Source organism: Sturnira hondurensis, unplaced genomic scaffold (genome assembly GCF_014824575.4).
Source record: "Sturnira hondurensis isolate 20B ecotype Veracruz unplaced genomic scaffold, ASM1482457v3 Scaffold0015596, whole genome shotgun sequence".
Classification (NCBI taxonomy): domain Eukaryota; kingdom Metazoa; phylum Chordata; class Mammalia; order Chiroptera; family Phyllostomidae; genus Sturnira; species Sturnira hondurensis.
In genome coordinates this window covers 10,409,028-10,433,374 of record NW_028088227.1, presented here as the reverse complement: position 1 = coordinate 10,433,374, position 24,347 = coordinate 10,409,028, and the positions used below count along the sequence as shown (strand labels likewise).

The 24,347-nt window shown below is 45.6% G+C and overlaps 1 protein-coding gene across 3 annotated transcripts in view; it reads left to right on the top strand.

The window, feature by feature from the left end:
- The window catches only part of SCML4 (Scm polycomb group protein like 4), a 100,158-nt gene that overhangs the window by 50,149 nt on the left and 25,662 nt on the right, over positions 1-24,347 (top strand). For all 3 annotated transcript variants that reach the window (XM_037064984.1, XM_037064983.1, XM_037064982.1), the window contains exons 3-5: positions 5,832-5,961; positions 8,426-8,626; positions 12,859-13,053. In XM_037064984.1, the coding sequence (XP_036920879.1) occupies positions 5,832-5,961; positions 8,426-8,626; positions 12,859-13,053 (526 nt within the window). The remainder of the gene's footprint in view (positions 1-5,831; positions 5,962-8,425; positions 8,627-12,858; positions 13,054-24,347) is intronic.

Here is a 24,347-nt window from a genome sequence, read left to right as displayed (position 1 = left end):
TGTTTTCAAATGATCTGTATAACCTAGTTTTCTACATTCTCAGAAACAGAACTCTGAAGAAATTTAGGATGCCACAGTTCTTCTATGCAAAATACGGCACTGACCCCGATTCTGTCTCAAATTCTTTAAGGTTCTCAAAAGTCGTCCAAGGCAAGGGATATATATATAACATTATTAGTTGAAAAAAACCTTATAAACCAACAAATCTACTCCATTGGGCTTTGGAAGATGAAGCCCCAAGGCACTGAGTGAGTAGGTCAGAGTCCTGTGAAGTTGGTAACAGAACCAGGGGTAGAACCCCAGTCCTATCTCAGAGCCCTGTGTTCTTGCCGCTCCTGCTCCCTGCACTGGGCCAGGCGGTGCGAGAGGGGGACTGTGCTCAGTGCCCGTTTCCCATGTGAGGAGACAGGGAAGCTCTCCTCTGCACGTCCTCACCTGGAAGTTCTGCAGAGAAGTCCTGTCCCATTCTCAAGTTTACTGCTTGAGTATTGAAACTTAGAAATATGCCAGGATTGTTGCTCTTCCGAGGTTCACTAAATTGGCAACTAGTAAAATGCCAATATTTTGAAACTGACGTGATAAAAATACACTATCAAAACAAAGTTTATGTGAATGACTCTAGAAAATACCCTGATTCTGTGCTTTCTCTCACCGTCACTGTAATCCCACCCCCAAAGTACCTTCTGAATCCAACTAATTCCGCCACCGCTGCTGCTACCCTGAATCAGTCACCTGGCCCGTGTGACAACCTTCTTGCTAGTGTGCCTTCTCCACTTGCCTGCCCCCATCCATCCTCTCATCCTGATAAAACAAAACTGGGATTGTATCTTTCCCCACTTAGAACTCTCGAATTGTTTCTATAACTCTTACACTAAAATTCAAACTCCTTAGTCTGACTGTATTTATTTACTAGTATGGTGAAGTACCACAAACCAGGAGGCTTAACACAACAGCTCTCGAGGCTAAAAGCTTGAAATCAGGTTGTTGGCAGGACCATGCCCCCTCTGAAGGCCATTAGGGGAGGGTCCTTTCTCATTTTCCCAGGTTCTAGTGGCTGCCGACAGTTCTTGGTGTCCCTCGGCTGTAGGTGCATACTCCCATCTCTGCCTTCATTGTCACGTGGCATTCTCTCTTTCGTGTCTGATTTTTGTGTCCAAATTTTCCTCTGATAGGGATACCAGTCATTGAATGCATTAGGGTCCATCCTAATTCTGTGTGACCCCATCTTAACCTGATTACTCCTGCCAAGACTCTATTTCCAAATCAAGTCACATTCCCAGGTACTGAAGTTTAGGGCTTGATCATATTTTTTTTTGGGGGGGGGAACATCATACAATCTACAACATTGACTTAGAAACCCCTCATGATCGAGCCTGACCACCTATAAACCTCATTTTGCATCATTCTGCCTCTTGTCTATAATTTTAGACAAGATTTTCCTTGAAGAAGCCAAGCTTTAGGAAGTTTACCCTGGTCACTCTGTCTTTCTGGAAAGTTCTTTCCCTGGTCACCACAGGCTCTCTCTTGCCATTCATATCCTGATATAAATGTCACCTCTTTATAGGCCCACCCTGATCATGTGGTCCCTTTTCATCACACCACCATATTTTACCATTGAGAGTAGTACTTACTACAACTTGATGTTTTAGTGTGCGTTATTTTTATTTGTCTCCTCCTACTACACTATTAGCTCATTGAGAACAGGAACTTTACCTTCTCATTCACAGCAGATCCTCAATACCTAGAACAGTTCCCGACACATAGTAGATGCTCAATATTTATTTGTTGAATAAGCAACTTCCTCATGGAATGAAATTTTTTTCCTTTTTTTTAGATTTAGCTTAGATGATGAGTCTTGGAAAGGACAGCCGCTGCTTAAGCAATAATTAGGAACCATTGTAATATGTACTGGGAGCATGTTTCTCAGAGGGGACCGTCTGCAAAGAGTGGGGGGGGGATGGGTTTGCAAAGAGTTGTGAAGATGTGATCCCAAGTGATGAGTGTAGAAAAAGCAGATAGGTCCTAGGAAAGATGAGCAATTTTTCCCCCTGCCATGGCTGCGTAAACAAGAAACTTGCAACTCATTTGCATTTCTGGAATTTCTAATAATAGCAATAATACTAATGACAATAATAATAACAAACACTTATTGAATTCTCACTTTGTTTCATTACCCCTGTGCTTCGTGTTCATCTAATTCTTGCCACATCCCTGTGAGGGTCTATTATTATCTTTCCCTCACAGAGTAGGAAAAGGCTGGCTCTGAAAGCCGAAGTAACAAGAGTGAGGAGGGTCAGTGGGAGCCAAGTTGGACTTCGACCCAGATCCCAAAACTATTGTTCCACTGCATCTGTCCACTGCATGTATCCACTGTCACCCCAAATTTCTCAATTTTTGTTTTGTTGGTTCATCTTCTGCTGCTGAGCATCAGCTTCTAATGTCTTCACGCTGCCCCCACCAAAACCTCCATTCTCTGATTCCAGCTTCTTGTCAACCTCTCAAATACTGCTGGTGGTACTTCTGCTTCTGCCTCAGTATTCCTAGAAAAATACATCAACTGACTCCTTTAGGGTCCTCTGGCCACACACCTCAGTTGGCAACCACATCCCCTCCCAAATTTTTCCAGTGATTCTCCAGAAAATGTCTTAGAGAAGGTCTTCCCCTGAAAGACAGTTGGAGCAAGAAACTCTCTAGGCCCTTACTCTGCATCTGTGGACAGAAAGGCAAGCTGAGCGGATCCCAGACTCCCAGCCCCCAGTGGTGGAGGCTCCTGCTGGCAGGGACGGACGCCACTCCCCTGTTCTTCTCACCACAATACCTCAACCAGGCGAAGCACAGCCCCCAGCTACTGGTAACCATGTCATGGGTGAGGAGTTGCAGACTCATTTGATTGAGGTTTTGAATTGCAGGTAAAGATGCCAACTTTGCCAGCTTCTGTACTGGGTTGCTGGCTTTGCATGCCAAGGCTTAGCTCCTATATGTGAGAGCAAGGTGTCCCGGGCAGCAAATCTCCTCCTGATCTTATGCTGCTAAGAAAGAGGCCTCTGCTGCCTCCTTCCTCCCCATTTTACCCAGTTTATTCTGCCAGATCTCATTATTTAATACTTTCAAAACAAATCATATTTTAGAATCATTTTATTTTTGCAAAAGAGTTGCAAAGATAGAGAATTCTTGCATTCCCACCCCTAGTATCTCCTATTGTTAACATCGTACATTACTGTGGTAACTTTGTCACAACTACTCAACCATCAATAACACATTATTATTAAATAACATCCATATTTTGTTCAGAGTCACTAGTTTTTTCCTATTTCTTTCCAGGACCCATCCAGGATACCACATTACATTTAGTCACCATGTCTTCTTAGGCTCCTCTGGGCTGTGGAAGTTTCTTAGCCTTCCCTTGGTTTTGGTGATGTTCACAGTTTTGAGGAGTACTGGTCAAGTGTTTTGTAAAATGTTCTGCAGTTTAGGTTGGCTGGTGTTTTTCTCGTTAGACTGGCGTTATGGGTTTGGGGGAAGACCGTTCCCTTCATGTCACATCAAGGATGTGTACTATTGATACGGCCTATCACTGTGGACGGTGACCTTGACCCTGGCTGAGGTGATGTCTGAAAGGTTTCCCTACTGTAAAGTTACTTGCCCACCCCATTTCCATACTGTCTTTTTTGGAAGGAAGTTACTATGTACAGTCCACACATCAGGAGTGGAGTGTTATGCTCTAAAATTAAATTATTTGGATTTTTATGCATAGGAGATTGGAGTCATGGATATTTATTGTACACTTTGAATTATAATCTATTACCACATTCTTTAACTGTTGCTCACATTGCTGCAGACTTGGCCATTGGAAGTTCTGTGTCCCTATGACCTCCCCCATCATTGTGGTGTGTGTTTAGTATTTTCTTACTTTCTGGTACAACAAGGTACTCCAGACTCATCTTAGGCACTCCCTGCCCCAGGCTGGAATCAGCCGTTTCTTCAAAAAGCCCTGGTTCCCTTTATTAAAGAATAGCACTACAAACTAAGACAGGAACAGTCTATTTTGTCCATTTAAAAGAAAAAGCCAATAAACAATTTTTAAAATATTTTATTTATTTATTTTTAGACATAGAGGAAGGGAGGGAGAAAGAGAGGGAGAGAAATATCAATGCGTGGTTGCCTGTCATGCACCCCCTACTGGGGACCTGGCTGCAACCTAGGTGTGTGCCCTGACTGGGAATCGAACTGGGTGACCCTTTGGTTCACAGGCCGGTTGGTGCTCAATCCACTGAGCCACACCAGCCAGGGCAGATAAACATGTTTTGTTTTTAAAACCCAATCAATGACAAAGACACACACCCTGTCAGGGCATAGCGTGGATGGGTTGGGGCTCACAGGAGCCCCATTCCACGCACACGAGAGGCACCGGCATTGGTGCCCACACCCCACCAAAAGACGCTCCTAGCAGCGGGACCATATCTGTTTTAGGACCTTTCTGAAACTGGGGGGGCTCTCTATTCTAGCCTAGGTTATTTTTGATGCTTTGTATTATGCAATGGGGTAGAAATTTTAGAATGCTAAGTCAAAGGGTATTCCTACTTATGATTTATTCTCTTACTAGAAGGATATTTTTCAAAAGTCACATACCACCTATATTTGCATGAGATTTTTTTCTTTGTCCAAAAGCCCCAGAAGTGGTTTTAGAAGTTGGATGAATAGAGACAGTTTTTCTTGCAACCCGTTGAATTAGTCCAATCCAATTAATTGTTTCCCTTGGGCAGAAATGGTGGGCAGAGGTAAGAGGTATAATTATAATTCTAATTGGCTGTTACCTCATTGGAGGTGAGGAACTTCACCTGAGGTGAGTCCAATGGGCAGATCTCTCTCTAATAAATATTAAAATAGTGAATTATATGTTAGGGTTGGTATGAAGTTTACATGAATGATAGACGGCATTTGGCTATCTAAGTTTTCCCTACCATCATCATCGTCGTCGTCGTCATTATCATCAATCTTTCTAGGGAAGTTGGATCAGAAGGTTATTGGTGGGATCTACTTAAAGGCCGCAGCAGGGAAGGTGACAACTTGCCAGTCCTGTTTTTTTCCTACCAGCATTGTTGTCTGTGTGTTGGAGGCTCCGAGGGCTTTAAGCCTATGTAGGAGGGTTTAGCCAAGGCTCGCCCACAGTCCCCAAGGACTGTCATCACTTAAAATTGTGGGAAAAAACACATGGCATAAAATTTGCCATCATAACCATTTCTCAGTGTATGCAGTTCAGTAGAGTTAAGTACCCTCATACGGTAGCGGTGAAGAGGTGAAGTGATCTACTTATTTTGGGATGGAAAGTGAAGACTAGAAACTTATCTGTGGAACCTTGGCATGGAGTGAAACTTGTTGGTATTGACATCATTAGCCAGTCATCTTCTCCTTAATCCATAACAGCATATTTCAGCTCCTCATCTCTGGGTAGCCATCGGGAAAGCACTGTCTACAGGACTCCAGCGAGCACAGGGGCTCAGGCAGGAAACTGTCCCCTGTCCTGCATCCTGTGCTCAGAGGAGTTACAGGCTCCTACCACTCATTCTGCTATGTGCTCCCACCAGCTGACACAGTCATTTCTTGGGTGACTCCACAGTAAGGGTGGGGTATGAAGCTGACCTATGAGTGTGACCTTGAACATGAATCTTGAATGTGAACTTGAATCTGAAGTTCAGCCCCCAAAGCTGCAGAGTAGAAAGGTGTGGAGACATGCTAGCGTAGCCATGGCTAACTGCCATCCAGGAAATACTCTGTCAGAGTGCAGAGAGCACTCCCAGATTTTCACTGACCAAATGGGCTCTCTCCTGCAGCTCAAGTCTCGGGTACTCATGACCCCTTTGGCCCTCTCACCTCCGCGGAGTACGCCGGAGCCCGACCTCAGCTCCATCCCTCAGGACGCAGCCACCATCCCCAGCCTGGCAGTCCCGCAGGCTCTCACAGGTAGGTCAGGCGAATGACCGCCAAGGCTGTGATGGCCTGCCTGTCATCTAACAGTTACTCTGGGAATTAGAGAGCTGCCACCCAGACAGCTCAATACAGGGGTGAGAGTGTCTTCCAGATGGCAGCCAGGACAACCACATTCTCTGAGAACACGAGTTCAGGTGTCTCGCAGCTTGGATTATTTAAAACTTGGTTTTCACTGCAGCCTGAGTTCAGCTGGTTGCCTTCAGCTGGGACTACAAAGAGAACTTGGTGGCCCAGTTTTTCTTTACAGAGTCAAGTTTTCTTTGTACCAGTAGTGAGCCTGCTCACCTTGAAGAGGTTCCATCTCCGTGTTCATACTCCAGGTCTCTTAAGGATCCTAATCTGCCTTAGTCCCACCAGACACCCTGCAGTCCAGTCAGGGCAGCACGCAGCCCAGCGTCTCTCATGGGACATCCTCCAACCAACAGTTCCACTGCATGGATAAGAGCAATCAGATTTTCTCCCACACGCACACGGTCCCCCCTCATCACAAACCCACTGCCCTCCCCCCCCATACCCGAATTCCTTCATTCTCCCCGCATTGCTCTTAAGTAAAGACCAAGCTTGTTAAAATGGCCAACAAGGCCCCGTAGGTTGCCTCCTTCTGTGAGGTAGCCCACTGCTCTCCGCAGTCCCTGGGGTCCACCACAGCACCTCAGCAGAGTCTCACCCTCCATCTGGAATGGTCTTTCCTCTGGTCACCCGATTTCCCCCTTGATCCTCTGCTCAGGCGTACCTGCCTCCTTCATCGGCTTCTTGCCAGGGTCTTCAGAGAGTCTCTCTGAAGAAGACAGCAGCCACTCTCAGACCTGGGGACAGTGGTTGTGGCCAGTGCCTACCCTCCTTCTGTCAGGATCAGGGCCCTTCCCTAGCCTGTGTGCTGAGGACCTCTCCCAGGGCTTTCCTAGCACCAGTGTTTCCCCGGCCACAGTCCCACATCCGTCCCTGGGACTCTCTGAGTAGGTCTGCTTCCCCCACTGGGCCCTAAGATACGTGAGGTCAGGGATCTTGTCAGTTTGGTTCACCATTTCTCTATGAGGCCTAGCACAGTGTCTGACGTGAAGATCCTTATTACTTATATCTCCTTAATCATCTTTGATGAGCAGGAGAGAAGGCAGCCTGGTAAACTGAGAAGCGCATAGGCCTTGACATCAGGACGGCTTGCGTCCACACTGCTGCTGCACCAACAATCACAGGCTCCGTGAGCAGCCATCTAACCGCCTGAAGCCTCAGTTTCTTCCCTAGTAAAGAAGGAATAATGCCTAATTCCCAGGCTCATCTTCAGAATGAAATAAAATAAAGTATACAGAGTGCCTGGAGTATAATAGGTGGTCAAGGAAAAGGAATTTTCTTCACCGTTGTTATTACTGTTTTGTAGGCCTATTGGGCTCCTCTGAAAGTCCCTCCTCAGCACCCCTTTGCACTGTGGCCTCCAGGGCGAGGTGCTCACACTCTGGGGAGGGGTAGGGGGAAGGGGGACAGACAGAAGAGGAGGGTCAAGGTATAGAAGAAAATACGATACCTACTATTAATATAAAAAGTATGTATATACATACATCATCCTTTAAAAATTTCTTTTTCTTACCCTGGCTGGTATGGCTCAATTGGTTGGGCATCGCCCTGCAAACTGAGAGGTCGCAGGTTCATTACCTGATCAGGGTACATGCCTAGTCTGTGGGTGTAGTTTAGTCAGGGCATATGCAAAATGCAACCAATTGATGTTTCTCTCTCACATAGATTTTTTTTCCCTTTCTCTCGCTCCCTCCCTTCCCCTCTCTCTAAAATCAATAAGCATGTTCTTGGGTAAGGATTTAAATTTTTTTCCTTTTCTTGGTTATGTTTTAAAATACATATAATACATCAATACAGACAAGAATGTATATAGCCTATAATAAATAAACACATTTTGGGGGTATGTTATTTTTTACTGATGGGATACATCACTTTACGAGTGTGGAAAACCATTGATTGGGCTCATCTAAATAGGTGGCTGAGTGTTTACTTCCTCTGAAATTGTAAATAGCACTCTCTTTAGAAGCTGAATACATGGTTTGGGGAGCAATCAACATTATCTTCATGTTTTTATTCATCATGAGTTAACAAAAAAGCAGCAGACATTATGTGTAGCTTGACAGCTCCCTAGGAGAGAAGATTTTGCATGTGTACCTGCCCAGCATGGAAATGCGTTATACACGGGGACCCGGGCCTCCACAGCTGTCTACCATTCAGCTGTCAGTGCACCACAGGGGGCCCACCTGTCCTGTCCCCGACCGGGGACCATCTTGAGAACAAGCCCCAGCAGTTGGGGTGACTGGCCTCTTTGCCTCTTCTATTACTAAGTAGGAAGAGTCAGTCCCACTTCTGCCCTTTTTTCCCAGCTTTTCAAGGTCAGGGCCAAGGGGGCACTGACGCTGGGCTCTGTGGGTCTCTGTTTCCGCAGTCTGCCTCTACATCAACAAGCAAGCCAACGCAGGGCCCTACCTGGAGAGGAGGAAGGTGCAGCAGCTGCCTGAGCACTTCGGGCCCGAGCGGCCGTCGGCGGTCCTGCAGCAGGCGGTGCAGGCATGCATCGACTGTGCCCACCAGCAGAAGCTGGTCTTCTCCCTGGTCAAGCAGGGCTACGGTGGTGAGATGGTCTCTGGTAAGGCCCTGGGGCAGGTTTCTGCGGAGGGCCACGACATCTCTGAAGAGGAAAGCAGTCATTCTTAGGCCAGGGGGACAGTGGTTATGACCAAGGGTGGTCTCTATCTGTTGGGCTCTAGGGCTCTCCCTGAGCCTGTGTGCGGAGGGCCTCCCTCAGGGATCAAGGAGAAGGTGCTTCCACACCCAGACAAGCAGACTGGACATCTGAAACCTCACTCTTGACTCCTCTCTTTCTCCCACCCTCCACTCCTAACCATCAGTAAATCCTATTGCTCTCACTTTAAAAATACCCAGAATCCAGCCACCTGTTACCACCCACAGCAGCCACTCTCGTTCTTTAAAAATAAGCCAGACCATGCCCATCCCCTGCCCTAAACCCTCAATGACTCCCATGTCACTGGAAAAAAAAAAAGAGCCTACATCCTCACAAGGGACTACAGGCCCTGGATGACCTGGCCCTGACTACCTCTTTGATCTCCTGGTCGCACCTCTCCTGTCCCTACCTGCTCAGGCCAGAGCTTCCTCCTTGCTGTTTTCCCTGCGTCCTCCGGTCAGGTTTGTGCCCCAGGGCCTTTGCCCCTGCCATTCCCTCTTTCTGAAAGGTTCTTCCCCAGCTGTCCATGTGACTTGCTCCTGAACTCCCCTCAGATGTTTCCTCAAATGCCTCCTCATTAAGGAGCCCTTTCCTGACCTCCCTGTCTGAAATACCAGCCCTTGTCCCCCTCTGTTCCCCTTTGCTCTGCCCCACTCCTTTCTCATGGCAGTAATCACCGTGCAGGGAGTGGGGAAGTTCGTGGTCTCAACTCCACCTCACAGGGCAGGGTTTTTTTTTTTTTTTTTAAATGAGAGCCTTCAAAGTCAAACCCTTCGCTCATTGCCATCGCCCATCTCCAGTTTCAGTCCCCACCCAACAGCTTCCAGAGGGAGTTGCCAACACAGTGAGAGGCGGAGTCAGGAGCTCTACACTGTGGTTGTCACCACCTGCCCTGAAACCCTGGAGATGTCCCAAAGGGACAGCTTAGTGTCTTCTCACTAAGCATCATGGACACAGCCTCCATATCACCAAGGAAAGGGGAGAAACTTCCCCAGAAATGGGGCTGTGCAGGTGACCCTGCTGGATGGCTAAGAATGGGGAGACAGCTCTCTAATGGGGCTGTGTCCTGAAGAGAAAGCAGAGCATCTGATTTAACTCCAGATCCCCAGGGCTTGGGGCCTGGAGGGGTGTCCAATGCAGCTTCTGTAGTTTTGATTGATTTGGCCCACCTTCTAGAGCTCCCTCCGAGCAGGAAGTCAGGTCTGGCTTGCTGGTAATTGATGAAAATAGAACTTGGCTAGGTCTGGGTGCATTTGTCTGATCCAGGAGGATTTTAAAGAGGTTTTACCAGATGTGAGCAGAGATAGAAATACTGCACCAGGAGAGGCCAGGAGGAGAGACCTCTCATCGGGCCTTCCAAGAGCCCCTTGGCCGCTCTTCTCCTGGTTTTCTGTCTGGCAGCCAGGTTCTCAGCCTGGGCTGCAACCTGAGGTCAAACCTGTCCTTTTCCTTACTGAATAGCAGGGCTCGAGACACAGACCTGGTACTAAGAGAAAGCCCCTCTTATACTGTATGCCCACCCTTGTAAGTGAATCCCACCTGACTGATTCTTTATGCACCCTGCCCCACAAAGCTGGGAAAGGTGACCCCATTTGCCCTGCTTTCCTGCTTAGTCTTTCTGTGGCCTCAGGGGCCCTGGTGCTGGGGAGGAGCTTCTGCAGGGCCTGGCACCGGGAGTGTGGGCCTCACCTCGCCAAGTTTCCCTTGGCTGAAGGATTTCTAGCAAGGCCCATGCTGAGCACTTGGTCTTGGTGTCTTAGAGAATTCAGCAGCCCTGAGGGGCTCTGAGGTGGTTCAGGGAAGGACTCAAGGAGAAATAGCCAGACTCTCCATTCTCCACCCAGAACCTGAACCTTGGAGCACTGCTTTCTGAACAGTTCCATGGCAGAATACACAAAGAACAGTGACCCTGGTGCTGTCACATGGGCTAAAGAAACCAAACTGCCATGGCTGAGCCTCAGGCCACCCCTGGGGCTTTGGGGAGCAGCCCTGCAGTGCCCCACACCCATTCCTGGCACACCTTAGCCACCCTCTGCCCCAGGGGTAGACTTTCTGGTCTCACAAGTCCCACGCCCTCCTCCAGGATGTAGACTGTTCCCACGTATGTGAGAGACCACGTATGTGATCTCCCAGGCAACTCCAGGAATGTATGTGCACTGATTTATGGGACAGTCCCGGTGGCCCAGACCCTCTTGCTGTGGATTCAGTTTCTAATGCACCCAATTTTTAATGTATTGGAAGCCAGTAGCAGTACCCACACTAAGAAGGAATCTCTAGAGCTTCTGAATGGCCAGGAAGGCTCACTCTTGGTGAGCATCTTGGGAGCTCATTGGCTGTCTCTCCTGTCAGAGTCACCTGGAGTATTAAAATGCCAGGCAAGTCCACTTAGAGTCCACATGAGCTGGAAAGATCAGGCCTTCTCTACAGTTTCCTCCTCTGTAACATGGGACAACCTTGTGTCCAACTCTCCTTGCAGGACAGTAGGAGGCCTAAGTGACATGACGGATATAAAAGCTCTCGTCAAGCTCTAAAGAGTTACACAAAAGAAATGGATTATTTTGATCTCTCATTAAAATGAGTATTTTTCCTGTTTGTTTTCTTTTTGAAATCAAAACTACCTTTGATTGCCTCTGTCCCACCCCGCTCACCATGGGCCAGCCTTTGGGAGATAAAATGTGAAAAACCAGGCTGCATTCCAGGTGCTGATGCTGAGTGGCGGAGGCCCAGGTGGGAGCAGAACGTCCTGTTTGGGAGCTCCTGTGCTTCTCACACTGGGGCTGGCACGCAAGCTTCTTGGGGTGAGAGAGGGCTTCGAGGAGAACTACAGAACAGAACGTGCTGTGGGTTGCAAGGAACCAGCATTTCTTCTAAATTCTGGTAGCTCCATAGAAATCAAGTTTGATCTAGCATTCCTGTGGGGAGATTATTGTTCTTTTTATAAAGATTATTCCCCAGAGTGCTAGGGGAATGAACCTTGAACTCTGTGAGGCTGAATGAGAGACTTCAATACAAACCCAGGTTTTTAAAATATATCTCTATATCTAGATCTATCTGATCTATTTATTATTTGTATATCTATCTATCCTTAGCTATGTCTAGACAGAGAAATAATTATAATGAATAGTATATACCATACATTTCTTAGCTCTCTTCAGAAAGGCCCAGAACTACTGACACCCCAGTAGCAATGAGCACCTCTAGTGCCTAAATCTTGGTTTCTAAGTGTCACTCTTTGATAGATGGAACCAGGACTGCTGCAGAAATGGCTGATGTTAAGGCTCAGACAGGGACAACATGAGATGAACCTGGAACATATTGGAGTGTCAGTAACCAAAGCGTTGCTAAAAAAAAAAGTGGCATGTCATAGGGACACAGGAGTCGACCTGAAAGCTCTCAGAGACAAAAGCTTCAACAATTTGAGCAAGAAAAGAAATAACATACTATTGGATAACCATAGTATGGAGTAAATATACTGAGTCTGTACTGATATTAATCAATGACTGAATAAATAGAGGAGAAGAGGCAGTTCTTCCTTTTGGAAGAATTTCAAATGATACAGAGACTCTCCCCTCTCCAGAAGGTAGAGCTTAGTCCTCCCACCCTTGAGTGTGGGCAGGACCTTGTGACTTATCTGTAAGGCAATGAGAAAATGGAGAGTATAGTGGGGAAGTGTGGTGAACACCATCTTGGCCAGGTGACGGTAACACCCCAGTGATGTCATGTAGGTGTCAGGTGTACCTGATGGGATGCAATGAGGAAGGCACTTCCCCTCCGCGGTCTTCCTCCCCCCAAAACTTATCATCCCAAATCATGAGAAAAACATCAGACAAACCCAAACTGAGGGACATTTTACACAATGCTTGACCGGTATTCTTAAAAACTACCAAGGCCATGGTTAACAAGGAAAAGCTGAGGCACAGTCCCAAATCCGAGGAGACCAAGGAGACATGATGACGTCACCCACTGTGGTTTCCTGGATGAGATCCTGGGACAGAAACGGGGCATTCACGGAGAAACAGGTGAAATCCAAACAAAGCCTAGCTAAAAAACAAAACAAACTGAACAAACTGAAGCCCCTTCCCCGGGGCTGACGGACTCCTGCTCCGCTCTGAGTTGCTGTCTCTGTGGTTTTCCAGTCTCGGCATCCTTCGACGGGAGACAGCACCTGCGGAGTCTGCCGGTGGTGAACAGCGTCGGGTACGTCCTCCGCTTCCTCGCCAAGCTGTGCCGAAGCCTCCTGTGCGATGACCTCTTCAGCCACCAGCCCTTCCCCCGGGGCTCCAGTGCCTCGGAGGAGGCCCAGGAGAACCAGGACGGCAGGATGGAGTCAGGTAGGCTTTGTCCATCAGTCTTCCCCTTACTTGCAGGTGATCCCTGGTGTACCTGCCCTGAGGCTGCTGCTGAAGGAGCTGCTACTTCGCAGAGCTCTCCCACTGGAGGCCCATGGGCTGCCTCTCTGGAAGCCCTGGGAGTAGTGAGGGCCAGCTAGGACCATGTTACTTAGATGGACCCCATCCACGCTGCAGTGGGAAAGGGCCACTCCACTACAGCTTTTAGGTTTCTGTTACTAGAATTTAGATAAGACCATATTGCACATGAGAGATTTTCTTCACACTCCTCTAATTAAGACTCTAATTAAGGCATTTACTCACAGTTGTTGAGTAGTTGAAAGACTAAGAAACTAAGGAACTAAGAAATTCTGAAAAAACTGGGGCTAAGAATGGATTACATTGGTCCTGCCTGCAGACCTCAGATGCCTACCCATGTCGGTAAAAGGTGTACTGGTGTCTAGTACTGCAGGAATTCTCCCAGGCCATAAATCACACATGTCTTTCAGTGACAGTTAGTGTTTACAGGATGGAGAGGGACCCAGGGGCGGAGTGCCTCTGATACCACCAGCCCCAGCACAGCTCAGCATGGGAGAGCGGCTGGTGGGAAGGGCACCAAGGCCACGTGGACACACTTACCATGATGTGTCTGCCCAAGGGGATAGATGCTGACAGGAAGTACCCCTTCTCCACTTTGCAAGGCTGAGTTACCAATCTGCAAAGAATTAGATATGACTCCAGGTTCCCAAGGATAGATAGGAATGTTGCCTTTTTCCTTTTTTTCAGAAGCAGTGCTGTTGATAAATAAAGAACACATAGACAGTGAAACACTGTCATAGACAGTGAAACTGGAATCTAGTCATTAGGTCATTCTGCAGACATTGGCTGAACTCCCTTCTGTTCCAAGCCCTGGGAGACCTTCTCTTGGGACGAGACAAACACATGAGCTTGGGAAAGTTTCTGTGGTATTGAGTGACCGTTACGAATAATGGAAAACAGGTGCATCTGTAGGCATGTGCTCACAGACAGCCTGAGAACATTCAACAAAATGATCGTAAAAGCTGTATCTTAAGCCTAGGAAGATAGCAGAAAAGAATAAATTTAGGGAAGAATAACTATTGTTGTTTTTTAAATTTAATTTTACATTTTAGTGGACATACAATATTGCAATGTTACTGACTGTTCCCTTGCTGTACTCTACACCCCAGTGACTGTTCTTGTAACTGGCAATTTGTACTTTTCAATCCTTTTCACCTTTTCTTACTCATCTCCCCAAACCTCCTCTCATCTGGTGACCATCAATTTATTCTCTGTATCTATGAGTTTGTTTCTGTTGTGTTTGTTCATTTATTTTGTGTTTTTTTTAATCTCACATGTAAGTGAAATCATCTGGGATCTGTCTTTTTCTATTTGATGTATTTCACTTAGTATAATACCTTCTGGGTCCATCCATGTTGTCCCAGATGGCAAAATTTCATTCTTTTTAATGGCTGAATAATATTCTATTGTATACATGTACCACATCTTTATTTATTCATCTACTGATAGACACTTAGGTTGCTTCCATATCTTGGCTACTATAAATAATGCTGCAATGAACATAGGGGCGCATATATATTTCTGAATCAGTGTTGTATGTATGTATTAGATCCATATCCAGAAGTGGAAGTGTTGGGTCATATAGTAGTTCTACTTTTAATTTTTAAAGACCTTCTTTGCTGTTTGCCCACAGCGGTTGCATGCGTCTACATTCCCACCAACACTTCCCAAGTGTTCCCATTTCTCCACATCCACGCCAGCACTTGTTGATTTATTGAAAATGGCCATGCTGACAGGTGTGAGGTAATATCTCATTGAGGTTTTTAATTTGCATTTCCCTGATGCTTAGTGATGTTGAGCATATTTTCGTATGTTCATTGGCCATCTGTATGTTCTGTTTAGAGAAATGTCTATTCAGGTCCTCTGCCCATTTTGTAATTGGATTTTTTTGAAGGTGGTGATTAAGTCATATGAGATCCTTATGTATTTTGGATACTTACCCCTTATTGGATTTATCATTGGCAAATATTTTCTCCTATTCAGTAGGTTGTCCTTATGTTCTGCGGATGGTTTCCTTTGATGTGCAAAAACTTTTAATTTGATGTAGCCTCATTTGTTCATTTTTTCTTTTGTTTCCCTTGTCTCAGGAGACATATCAAAAAAAAAAGTTGCTAAGAGCGATGTCAAAGAGTTCACTGTCTGTGTTTTCTTCTAGTAGTTATATGGTTTCAGGTCTTACATTTAAGTCTCTAATCTACTTTGAGTTTATTTTTGTACATGGTACATGATAGTGGTCTAGTTTCAATTTTTCTCATGTATCTGTCCAGTTTTCCCAATTCCACTTATTGAAGAGACTGTCTTTACCCCTTTGTATATTCTTGCCTTCTATGTCATAGATTAATTGATCATAAAGGTGTGGGTTTATTTCTGGGCTCTCTGTTCTTCTCCATTGATCTATATCTCTGTTTTAATGCCAGCACAATGCTGTTTTGATTACTGTAAACTTATAGTATAGTTTGATATCAGGTAGTATGATACCTCCAAATTTGTTCTTTTTTCCAGATAATTGTTTTTTTAATTTTTAATATATTTTATTGATTATGCTATTAGAGTTGTCCCATTTTTTCTCCCCTTTATTATCCTCCCACCATCATTCCCCCTCCTTAGTTCATGTCCATGGGTAATACATATAAGTTCTTTGGCTTCTCCATTTTCCGTATTATTCTTAACCTCCCTCTGTCTAGTTTGTTCCTACCATTTATGCTTCTTATTCCCTGTGCCTTTTCCCTCATTCTCCCCCTGCCCCCTCTATGCTGATGTCTATTTGTGTGAATCTGTTCCTCTTCTAGTTGTTTGCTTAGTTCATTTTTGGTTTTGTTTGCTTAGGTTCAGTTGTTGATAGTTGTGAGTTTGTTGTCATTTTACTGTTTGTATTTTTGATCTTCTTCTTTTTCTTAGGTAAGTCCCTTTAACATTTCATATAATAAGGGCTTGATGATGATGAACTCCTTTAATTGACCTTATCTGGGAAGGACTTTATTTGCACTTCCATTCCAAATAATAGCTTTGCTGAATAGAGTCATTTTGGATGTAGATCCTTGCCTTTCATGACTTGGAATACTTCTTTCCAGCCCCTTCTTGCCTGAAAGGTTTCTTTTGAGAAATCAGCTGGTAGTCTCCTGGGAACTCTTTTGTAGGCAACTGTCTCTTTTTCTCTTGCTGTTTTTAAGATTCTCTCCTTACCTTTCACCTTGGGTAATGTAATTATGATATGCCTTGGTGCATGTTTCCTTGGGTCCAACTTCTTTGGGAAGTTCCTGGATTTGCTGGAAGTCTATTCCCTTTGCCAGATTAGGGAAGTTCTTCATTATTTTTTCAAATAAGTTTTCAATTTCTTGCTCTTCCTCTTCTTCTTCTGGCACCACTATGGTTTGGATGTCAGAACATTTAAAGTTGTTCTACAGGTTCCTAAGCCTCTCCTCATTTTTTTCAAATTCTTGTTTTTTTTATTCTTTTCTAGATGGGTATTTCTTCCTTTCTTCTGGTCCACTCCATTGATTTGAGTCCCAGTTTCCTTCCCATCACTGTTGGTTCCCTATACGTTTTCCTTTATTTCACTTAGCATAGCCTTTATTTTTTCATCTAATTTGTGACCAAATTCAACCAAGTCTGTGAGCATCATGATTACCAGTGTTTTGAATTGTGCCTCTGATAGGTTGGCTATCTCTTCATTACTTAGTTGTATTTTTTTTCTAGAGCTTTGATCTCTTCTTTCATTTGGGCCATTTTTCTTTGTCTTGGCACACCTGTTATGTTGCAAGCGGCGGAGCTTTAGGTATTCGCTAGGGTGGGGCAACCCACGCGGATGCGTTGTGTCACTGTGTGTGGGTGAAGGGTGCAAGAGGGAACAGTGCTGCTTGCTTAGCTCTCAGCAGGCTTTCAGTCACTTCCTCCATTACCCACAAGCAAATTTGGCCCTTCTGGTGCTGATTCTCGGGTGAGTGGTTTTGTGTATGCCCTAGGGCCCTGTGGGTCTCTCCAATGAACTCTCCTGTGAGGCTGGGAGTTTCTCCTGCTGCCTCAATCCCCCATAGGTTTTTTCAGTCAGAGGTTTTGAAGCTTTATTTCCCTCCACTGGAACCCTGGGTTGTATGGTCTGTCTCACTCCCTAGTTGTTTCTCCCAGTTTATCTGCGTGCAACTGTGGGACCGCCTGGTCCTCTAGCCACTGCCTTGCCACCAGTCCTTTCTGTCCCTCCTACCAGTCTGGATGAATGTTTCTTCTTTAACTCCTCAGTTGTTGCACTTCCACACAGTTCAATTTTCTGGTAGTTCCCGTTATTTTTTTGTTTTTAGATTTTCTGTTTTCCTTCTTTTGGTTGTGCAAGGAGGCAAAGTGTATCTACTTATGCCTCCATCTTAGCTGGAAGTCTGTTCTTCTTTGTCAATATTGCTTTGGCTATTTGGGGTCAATTTAGATTCTTAGTGTAGATTTTATCAGATACTGTCAAGAACCTTGTCTACACTTCTACTTTAATCTGACACCTGGAAACAGGAAGGAATTTGGCCTTGACAAAGAAGGGTATTGAACCAAATATGTCCTTTGTCAGTAGGTGCTGTATACTTCATTTTTCTTGATGCCTCTATATGTACCATATGAGTAAGGAAAAGTCTTCTAATCTCTCAGCTTCCTAAATGAGGGGTTGGAGTTGCTCATACATAATGTTCCTTCCAGTTCTGACAGGATGAATCTGGCCTCTCCTATAAGATTTAGTTGAGTCAGACACATATTATAAAGCAAACGTATCTTGTAGTGCATCTTGCAGTGAGAGTAGCAGAATTGTCTGATTTTACCTCTCAAACTCTTGAATCATTGTTTCATTGAACAACCAGTGACTCATAGGACATAATAATAAAGCCACATAATCCATGTCTTCCATTCTCCTCTCAATGTGTCCTGTGGGACCACTTCTTCCCTGTCCATGAATACATTTTAGACAAATCTTGTGACTTTTCTGACTCCCCTCAGGTAACAAAACATTCTCTAGTCAATCAAAAATTAAAATGTCTAGGTCAGTGTGATAATCAAACCTTAAATTCCACTCACAGCTATGTATGACTATTCCCCATCTCCAGCTCAGTTCTGCCTTGGCCAGTTGCATGCAGCAGTAAAGGAGGGAATGACTGGCTTCTCTCCACCCCCTGCCCAGTCTTGTGTTTTGCCCCCTCTCATACCTAGCTAATAATGATTTCAAATCCTTCATGATCTAAGTGGGGCAAGGAGGAGAGGCAAGAGGTAGGGGAGTTTTTATTTTACTAATCCTCCTGTGCATTGACATCATGCTCCCCAGTTCTGGAAGCTGTTTCAAACTGACTCTTCATTCTGTGGGCTCTTGTGTGGATATTTTGATGATTCTTCCATCTCTCACTTGCACTTCCTTGACATGGAAAAATGCAGCTCCCTTCTGGCTGCTCACTTATAATTCCTTCCACAGGCTGAGGTGCCTGTGAACCTTTCAGCTGAGGCCCACGTGTGCCTCCAGACCATCTTGTGGGAAGGATATGAAATCTCACTTCGGATCTTTCTTCTGATGGTCTGCACCCAGGCCTCAGGAACACTCACACATTCTTTACCTAAACAAACCAGGGGCATGCAGGCCGATCCCATGGGCACCTCTCCTTTGCTCTACCATCAGAGCAGCCAGGCTTTTAGATTTTTCTTGGGAATCAATAATCTATTGCGTCTTCCAAGTTCCAGGGACAGGCAGGAAGCTATTCACATGGCCAGACTAAAGCCCTTGGGAAACTACTGGACAGTTCTCTCCATAATTCATCTTCTATTCAACCTGTTTCTCAACCTCCATGATTTCTTTTGTAGGCTAGATGTGGGTGGTCATCTATAAGTGTAGATGAGCATCATCTCTTTCTGCAAGAACTGCACACTTTACTCTGGTATGGGGTGTCTTTTGCAGCCTCAGCCAAAACAGAAACTAAGATAGTTTCATTTTAACATCCTGTCCCAGGAGCCCCTGGTCAGCTACCTTTAAGTGATCATTGAGAAAATGCTTGTCTTGGTTTCTACCTTATTCTTTCCCCTTCCAAGTTCACCATGTCTTCCCCAAATCATCCACTTTTCAACAATAGACATCAGTTTCTTTGATAGTTCCTTATGCACCATATCTTTGCATTTTCTTATTGTGTGAGTAAGTGTCTACTGGAAGTGCCCTAATGAATGCTGGCAAACCCTCTACTGTGTGTCAGCAGACCTGGACCACTCCAGTTTTGACTGAACAACCTCAGGGCTGAGCAAGACCTTAATAAAGTTCTAATATTTTCCCTGGCGTCAAGTAGCTGCCTCACTGTTTCCCTTTCCACCTGAGTGTTAGTTTCATTTGTAGTTGGCTTGGCTTTGGAAGTAATACTTCCAGTTGTTCTCATGAGACCTTCCCTAGCCCATGGCTGCTTTGCAAAACTTAATTCTCCAAATCAACCAACTTCATGGAAATTCCTCCTCATGCCCTTTGTGTTGCAGAACAGAATGTTTTGTGTCCTAGATCCTCAGGGAGGGTAGAGGAAGCAGCTGTGGTATAGTAGGCTCTGAGTGGCCCTCTCGTCACACATCTTTCCCATTAGTCCGCTATGGGGCCTAAAATGACACCATTTAGGAGTTTGCCTTCGGATTATGACATTGCCTGTTTAGGCTTGCCTTGTCAAAATTCCATTAAAGGCTAACATATCAAATTATTACTTTATGTCCTGGCCAAGTATCTCAGTTGGTTAGAGCACCATCCCAATGTGCTAAGGTGGTGGGTTCGATCCTCAGTCAGGGCACATATCAATACAAGAGTCAACAAATGAGTGCAAAAATAAGTGAAACAACCAACTGACGTTTTCCTCCCTCCCTCTCTCTCTATTTACAAAGGGGAAGGATTGGAGGTCTTTGTTGATTTTAGGTTTCATATCTGTCCATAGGACCGTGTTGTTCCTAAGCAAGATTGTACAGCCTTGAGCTCATTTGAACCAGGTCTTGCTCTGCCCTGAGGTGGTTCAGTCAAAACTGTAGTGGTCCAGGCTTGCTGACACACCGTTAGAGGGTTCGTCAGCACTCATTAGAGCACTTCCAGAAGAGTTAGTCAGACAATAAGAAAATGCAAAGCCATGAGAAACTATGATGTTTGTGGTAAAAAAAATGGGTGATTGGAGGAAGACATGGTTTTCTGTTCCAGTTAAAAAAACAGCAGGTCATGTGGAGTTGTTCTCTGTGGTCCTGAAGCTAGGTTTAATGTAGTCTTGCCACTGGCACTCATGTCAGGAGCCTTGTACCACCTGAGAAAGGCAAAAGCTCAGTCCCTGCCCCCACCTACACACACAGTCTTCAACCACACATCCTAGGTGTTTTGAAGACACAGCAAAGTTTTAGAAGCATGGGCTTAAGGAATGCTCCTTTACATAGAAAACTTGGCAGCTGAATAATGAGGTGGAAGTCTCAGAAGATATCTCACTCAGGAGTCAAGTGGAGTTGACATTGTAAAGACCTTTTTGAAGTCAAAGCCATTCAGAAGTAGAAGGGGTCGCTTGGGTGGTAGTGATCTCCCCACTACTGGTGACAAGGGCAGTTGTCTGCTTGTTATAACCAATGGGGAAACTCTGGCAACCCAGAGAAGTAGGACCAAGATGTTGCCTCTGGTCCCTTCCAGGCTGAGAGTCACATCTGCAGTAGCAGAGGACAGCCCCAGACAGCAGGAGGTCAGGGTGCCCAGAAGCCCCAGTGAGGGGGCCTCCGAAGGTGAAGGTGAGGACACGAAGGCAGAGGGACTCACATTACAGCAGAAAAAGGGCTTCTTCCAAATTCCTTCCTCGGACCTTTGAATAACTCTCTCACCAAGTGATCTTTCTTCTGTGGCCAGGGAAAACCAGGCTTCCGACTCAGCTGCCTGAATTCAGCCTGGAAGGTAGGGTTCTTGGCTGGAGACCAGGAACTTCAGTCATTTTTCTCCAGTTCTATTACTGACAGCCACAGGTGGTTTGTGTGTTAGGAAATAGAACTGTTCTCTGAGTGCTGTAGGGGAACGGAGGCAGAAGCATGGATTTAATATCACTCGTGGTTCTGGTGGAAGTCATGAGATGGTTCTGGGGAAATTTTTACCTTACCTTTGAATGCTGAAAAAAGATCTCAATTATAAATCAGCTTTGGCCAGTGCTTCTGAAACTTTAATGTGCCTGGGAACCACCTGGATATCTTGTTATAAAGCAAGATCGAGCTCAGTAGAGCTGAAGTGGGGCCTGAGAGCCTGCATTTCAGCAGGCGCCCAGGGGGTGCGTGCTGCTGCTGGCTGGGGATCACACTTGGAGCCGTAACTGTGGGCTGACCCACACTAGGAAAATGTCGTTCAGGTTTTCATTAAAAAAGTCTACCTCTGCTAGCCTGGTGCCCCCATGCAAGTGTGGCCACAAAAAATAATCCAGTGTCCGGTGGAGGTGACTGTGGGCTGGAAAAAAGAGGGTTGTGAGGGGTCAGAGTGGTGTCTGTGTGTAGGGGCAGGAGATGGAATATATGCAAATCCAGGTGAGAAAGAGGAGGTTTGCAGGGCAGAAAGGAGGGTGAAAGAAAGGAAGGAAGGACAACAGGCAAATTTCTCAGTGTGGTCTGGCCCCCTGCAGCGGGGTCTCTGTTCCCCAAACCCTTGCTGACACACTCACAAGGGCACCCAGATGAATCTGGGCCCAGATCTCATCTCCCTGCTAGATAGGCCCGGGCAGAGGGCCAAGTAGTCCCCAGCAGAGCCTGAGACATAATGAAGCACAATAAATATTTACTGACTTCAGTTCTGTTCAACACAACAGAACACATCGTCTGCTCACCAAGAGTGGGGAGATCTGGAAACCACAGATGTGAGAGCTGAACTCTTCTGCAAGATCTAATGTAGATGTTGGTTTCCTGCCTTTTGAAGGTTTAACGTGATGGGAACAAATTGTTTACTTTTTGTTGAGCAGCTCTTTTGATACACAGATGGTAGGGGTGGGAGCTCAGGGAGGACATTCATTATTGAGGCTTGATGTTTTCGTCCCTTGGCTGGCGGTCCTCAAGCCAGGCACCAGAAAGTGAATGGAGTAGCAGACACTCCCAGAGTGTTCCATTATGAGGGACCCGTACACCCAGCATTTAGAAATCAAATCTGCTTCCGTGTGCAACTACAAATATGTCTACTGTCATAGCTCTACAGAGAATGACTGTGCAGAAAATGTGTTTCCAAAAGATTGTTTATTCCAAGGAGGAAAGAGAATTTACCCAGTGGCATGAGTTCCTTGATGTAGAAACACCCACTGAGTCAGTTGGCAAACGTTTATTGGGCTCCCCCTGTTTGTGATCCACTGAGGCCCACAGAGCTGAGGCCACACGACAGGCAGCCGCAGGGAGGACAGCAAACTCGCGTCTTCTCGTCTTCAGCCCTTTGCTCTTCCTCCCAAGCCCGCCCATCTGTAGGGCCCTAACCGTCTGCTGGGTGTGTTTTATGTGTTTTGTTTCCCAGCTCAGAAACCTGATGGCACAAAATGGATGTTCACAAGTGGCTTGTGGTACACCTGTGTCACTTCTAGCAAAGATGTAAAAGAACAAAACCACCCCCAGCCCCCATGTAGCAAAACCTAGGCGGAAAATGCACTCCGAGTGGGTCGATTTTCTGTTCTACTTCTGGGTTTCCTACCTTGGCCCCAAGGAGTGTTTTGTCCTCGTCCTTGTGCCCCAGCTCTATCCTGTCTGGATGACATCCACAGGCATGCAGAGCCACCACACTGGACACTAGGAGGATTTCTCTCTCCCAAACCCACATGAGGCGGCCTACTCCAGATTCTCCCGCGGCTGCTGGCCTCCCGGTGCTGGCTGGCGGGGATACTGCAGAGCTGTGCTTGTGCTGCCACAGCCCTGGGCCACGTGAACACAGTGAGCCCTCTGGTTCTCAGGTCAACAGTTAGGAAGGGGGTGCTGGGCAGGAGGACAAAGTATCAGTGTCAAGCTCAGGCCTTAAGAATCCTCACAGAAGGTTTTGATGGAAAGGTTTAAAACAAGTGTGTCCACAAGTTCCACAGCAGATACTAAGGCCTCATATATCTTCAGACAGACAGGTCCAGGAGCAGCCCAGCCGTGCGCCTAGCACGGGCGAGGGAGCATGTGCTGGTATAGGATTGCTGATCGGAGAGCTGCCTGTGTGCCAATAGGATTCGCTTAGGAAAAGCTATTATTATATTTTCAATGATATTATTTATTCCATTGTGATGTTGGTACATACTTAAAGACACTGAGCTAAAGGGAAAGAGATAAAGTCTAGAGAAAGGCCTGGTGTTTGTAGAATTTAAAATAGAGTTTTACAATGTTCACTAATTTATTGGATCCCTTTGCATCATAAGGCTTAGGCTCTCGTTTGAGTCCTGTAGATACTGAGGAAGCACAAGAGAAGTATTCAATAATTATTGGTTAAATGAATGAATGTTTCAATTAAGTTGTTGGGGCCTCCCAAGGTACTTTAAATGTGGGACAAAGGGCATGGTATTTAATTATGTTGACCAATTTGATAATATTGTAATAGAAAGGGTCTTTATTAAAATGCAACAAAACTATGGTACATATACACAATGGAATTCTATGCAGCAGAAAGAAAGAAGGAACTTCTACCTTTTGCAACAGCATGGATGGAACTGGGAAGCATTATGCTGAGTGAAAAATAAGCCAGGTGTTGAAGGACAAATACCATATGATCTCACCTTTAACAGGAAGCTAAACAACAAAACAAACAAGCAAGCAAAATATAACCAAAGACACTGAAATAAAGAACAGGCTGACAGTGACCAGAGAGGAGAGGGGAGGGAATTTCAGGGGAAATAGGGGAGGGATTTAGAGGAACGTATATAAAGGATACATGGACAACAACTGAGAAGGGTGGAAACGGGAGGGAAGGGGGGAGCATAGGGGATGGGATGGGATGGGAGTAATAGACAGAAAACTGTACTTGAAAAATAATTAAATAAATTTTAAAAAACATACATACAAAAGTAGACATTTCAAAGATAAGATGAAAATGAAAAAAAATAAAATGCAACAAAAAGAAATTAAGATAGCACTTCTCTTTTCCAAGATCACCAGTAAAATTATTTTGTGGATTAAAGATGCCAACACCCAAGACCTGAGGCACAGAATGATGGTGATGGCCAATGCCCACTGGGCTCCTGACTGTGTGGGAAAGCTTCTTCTATGGGGGAGTGTGG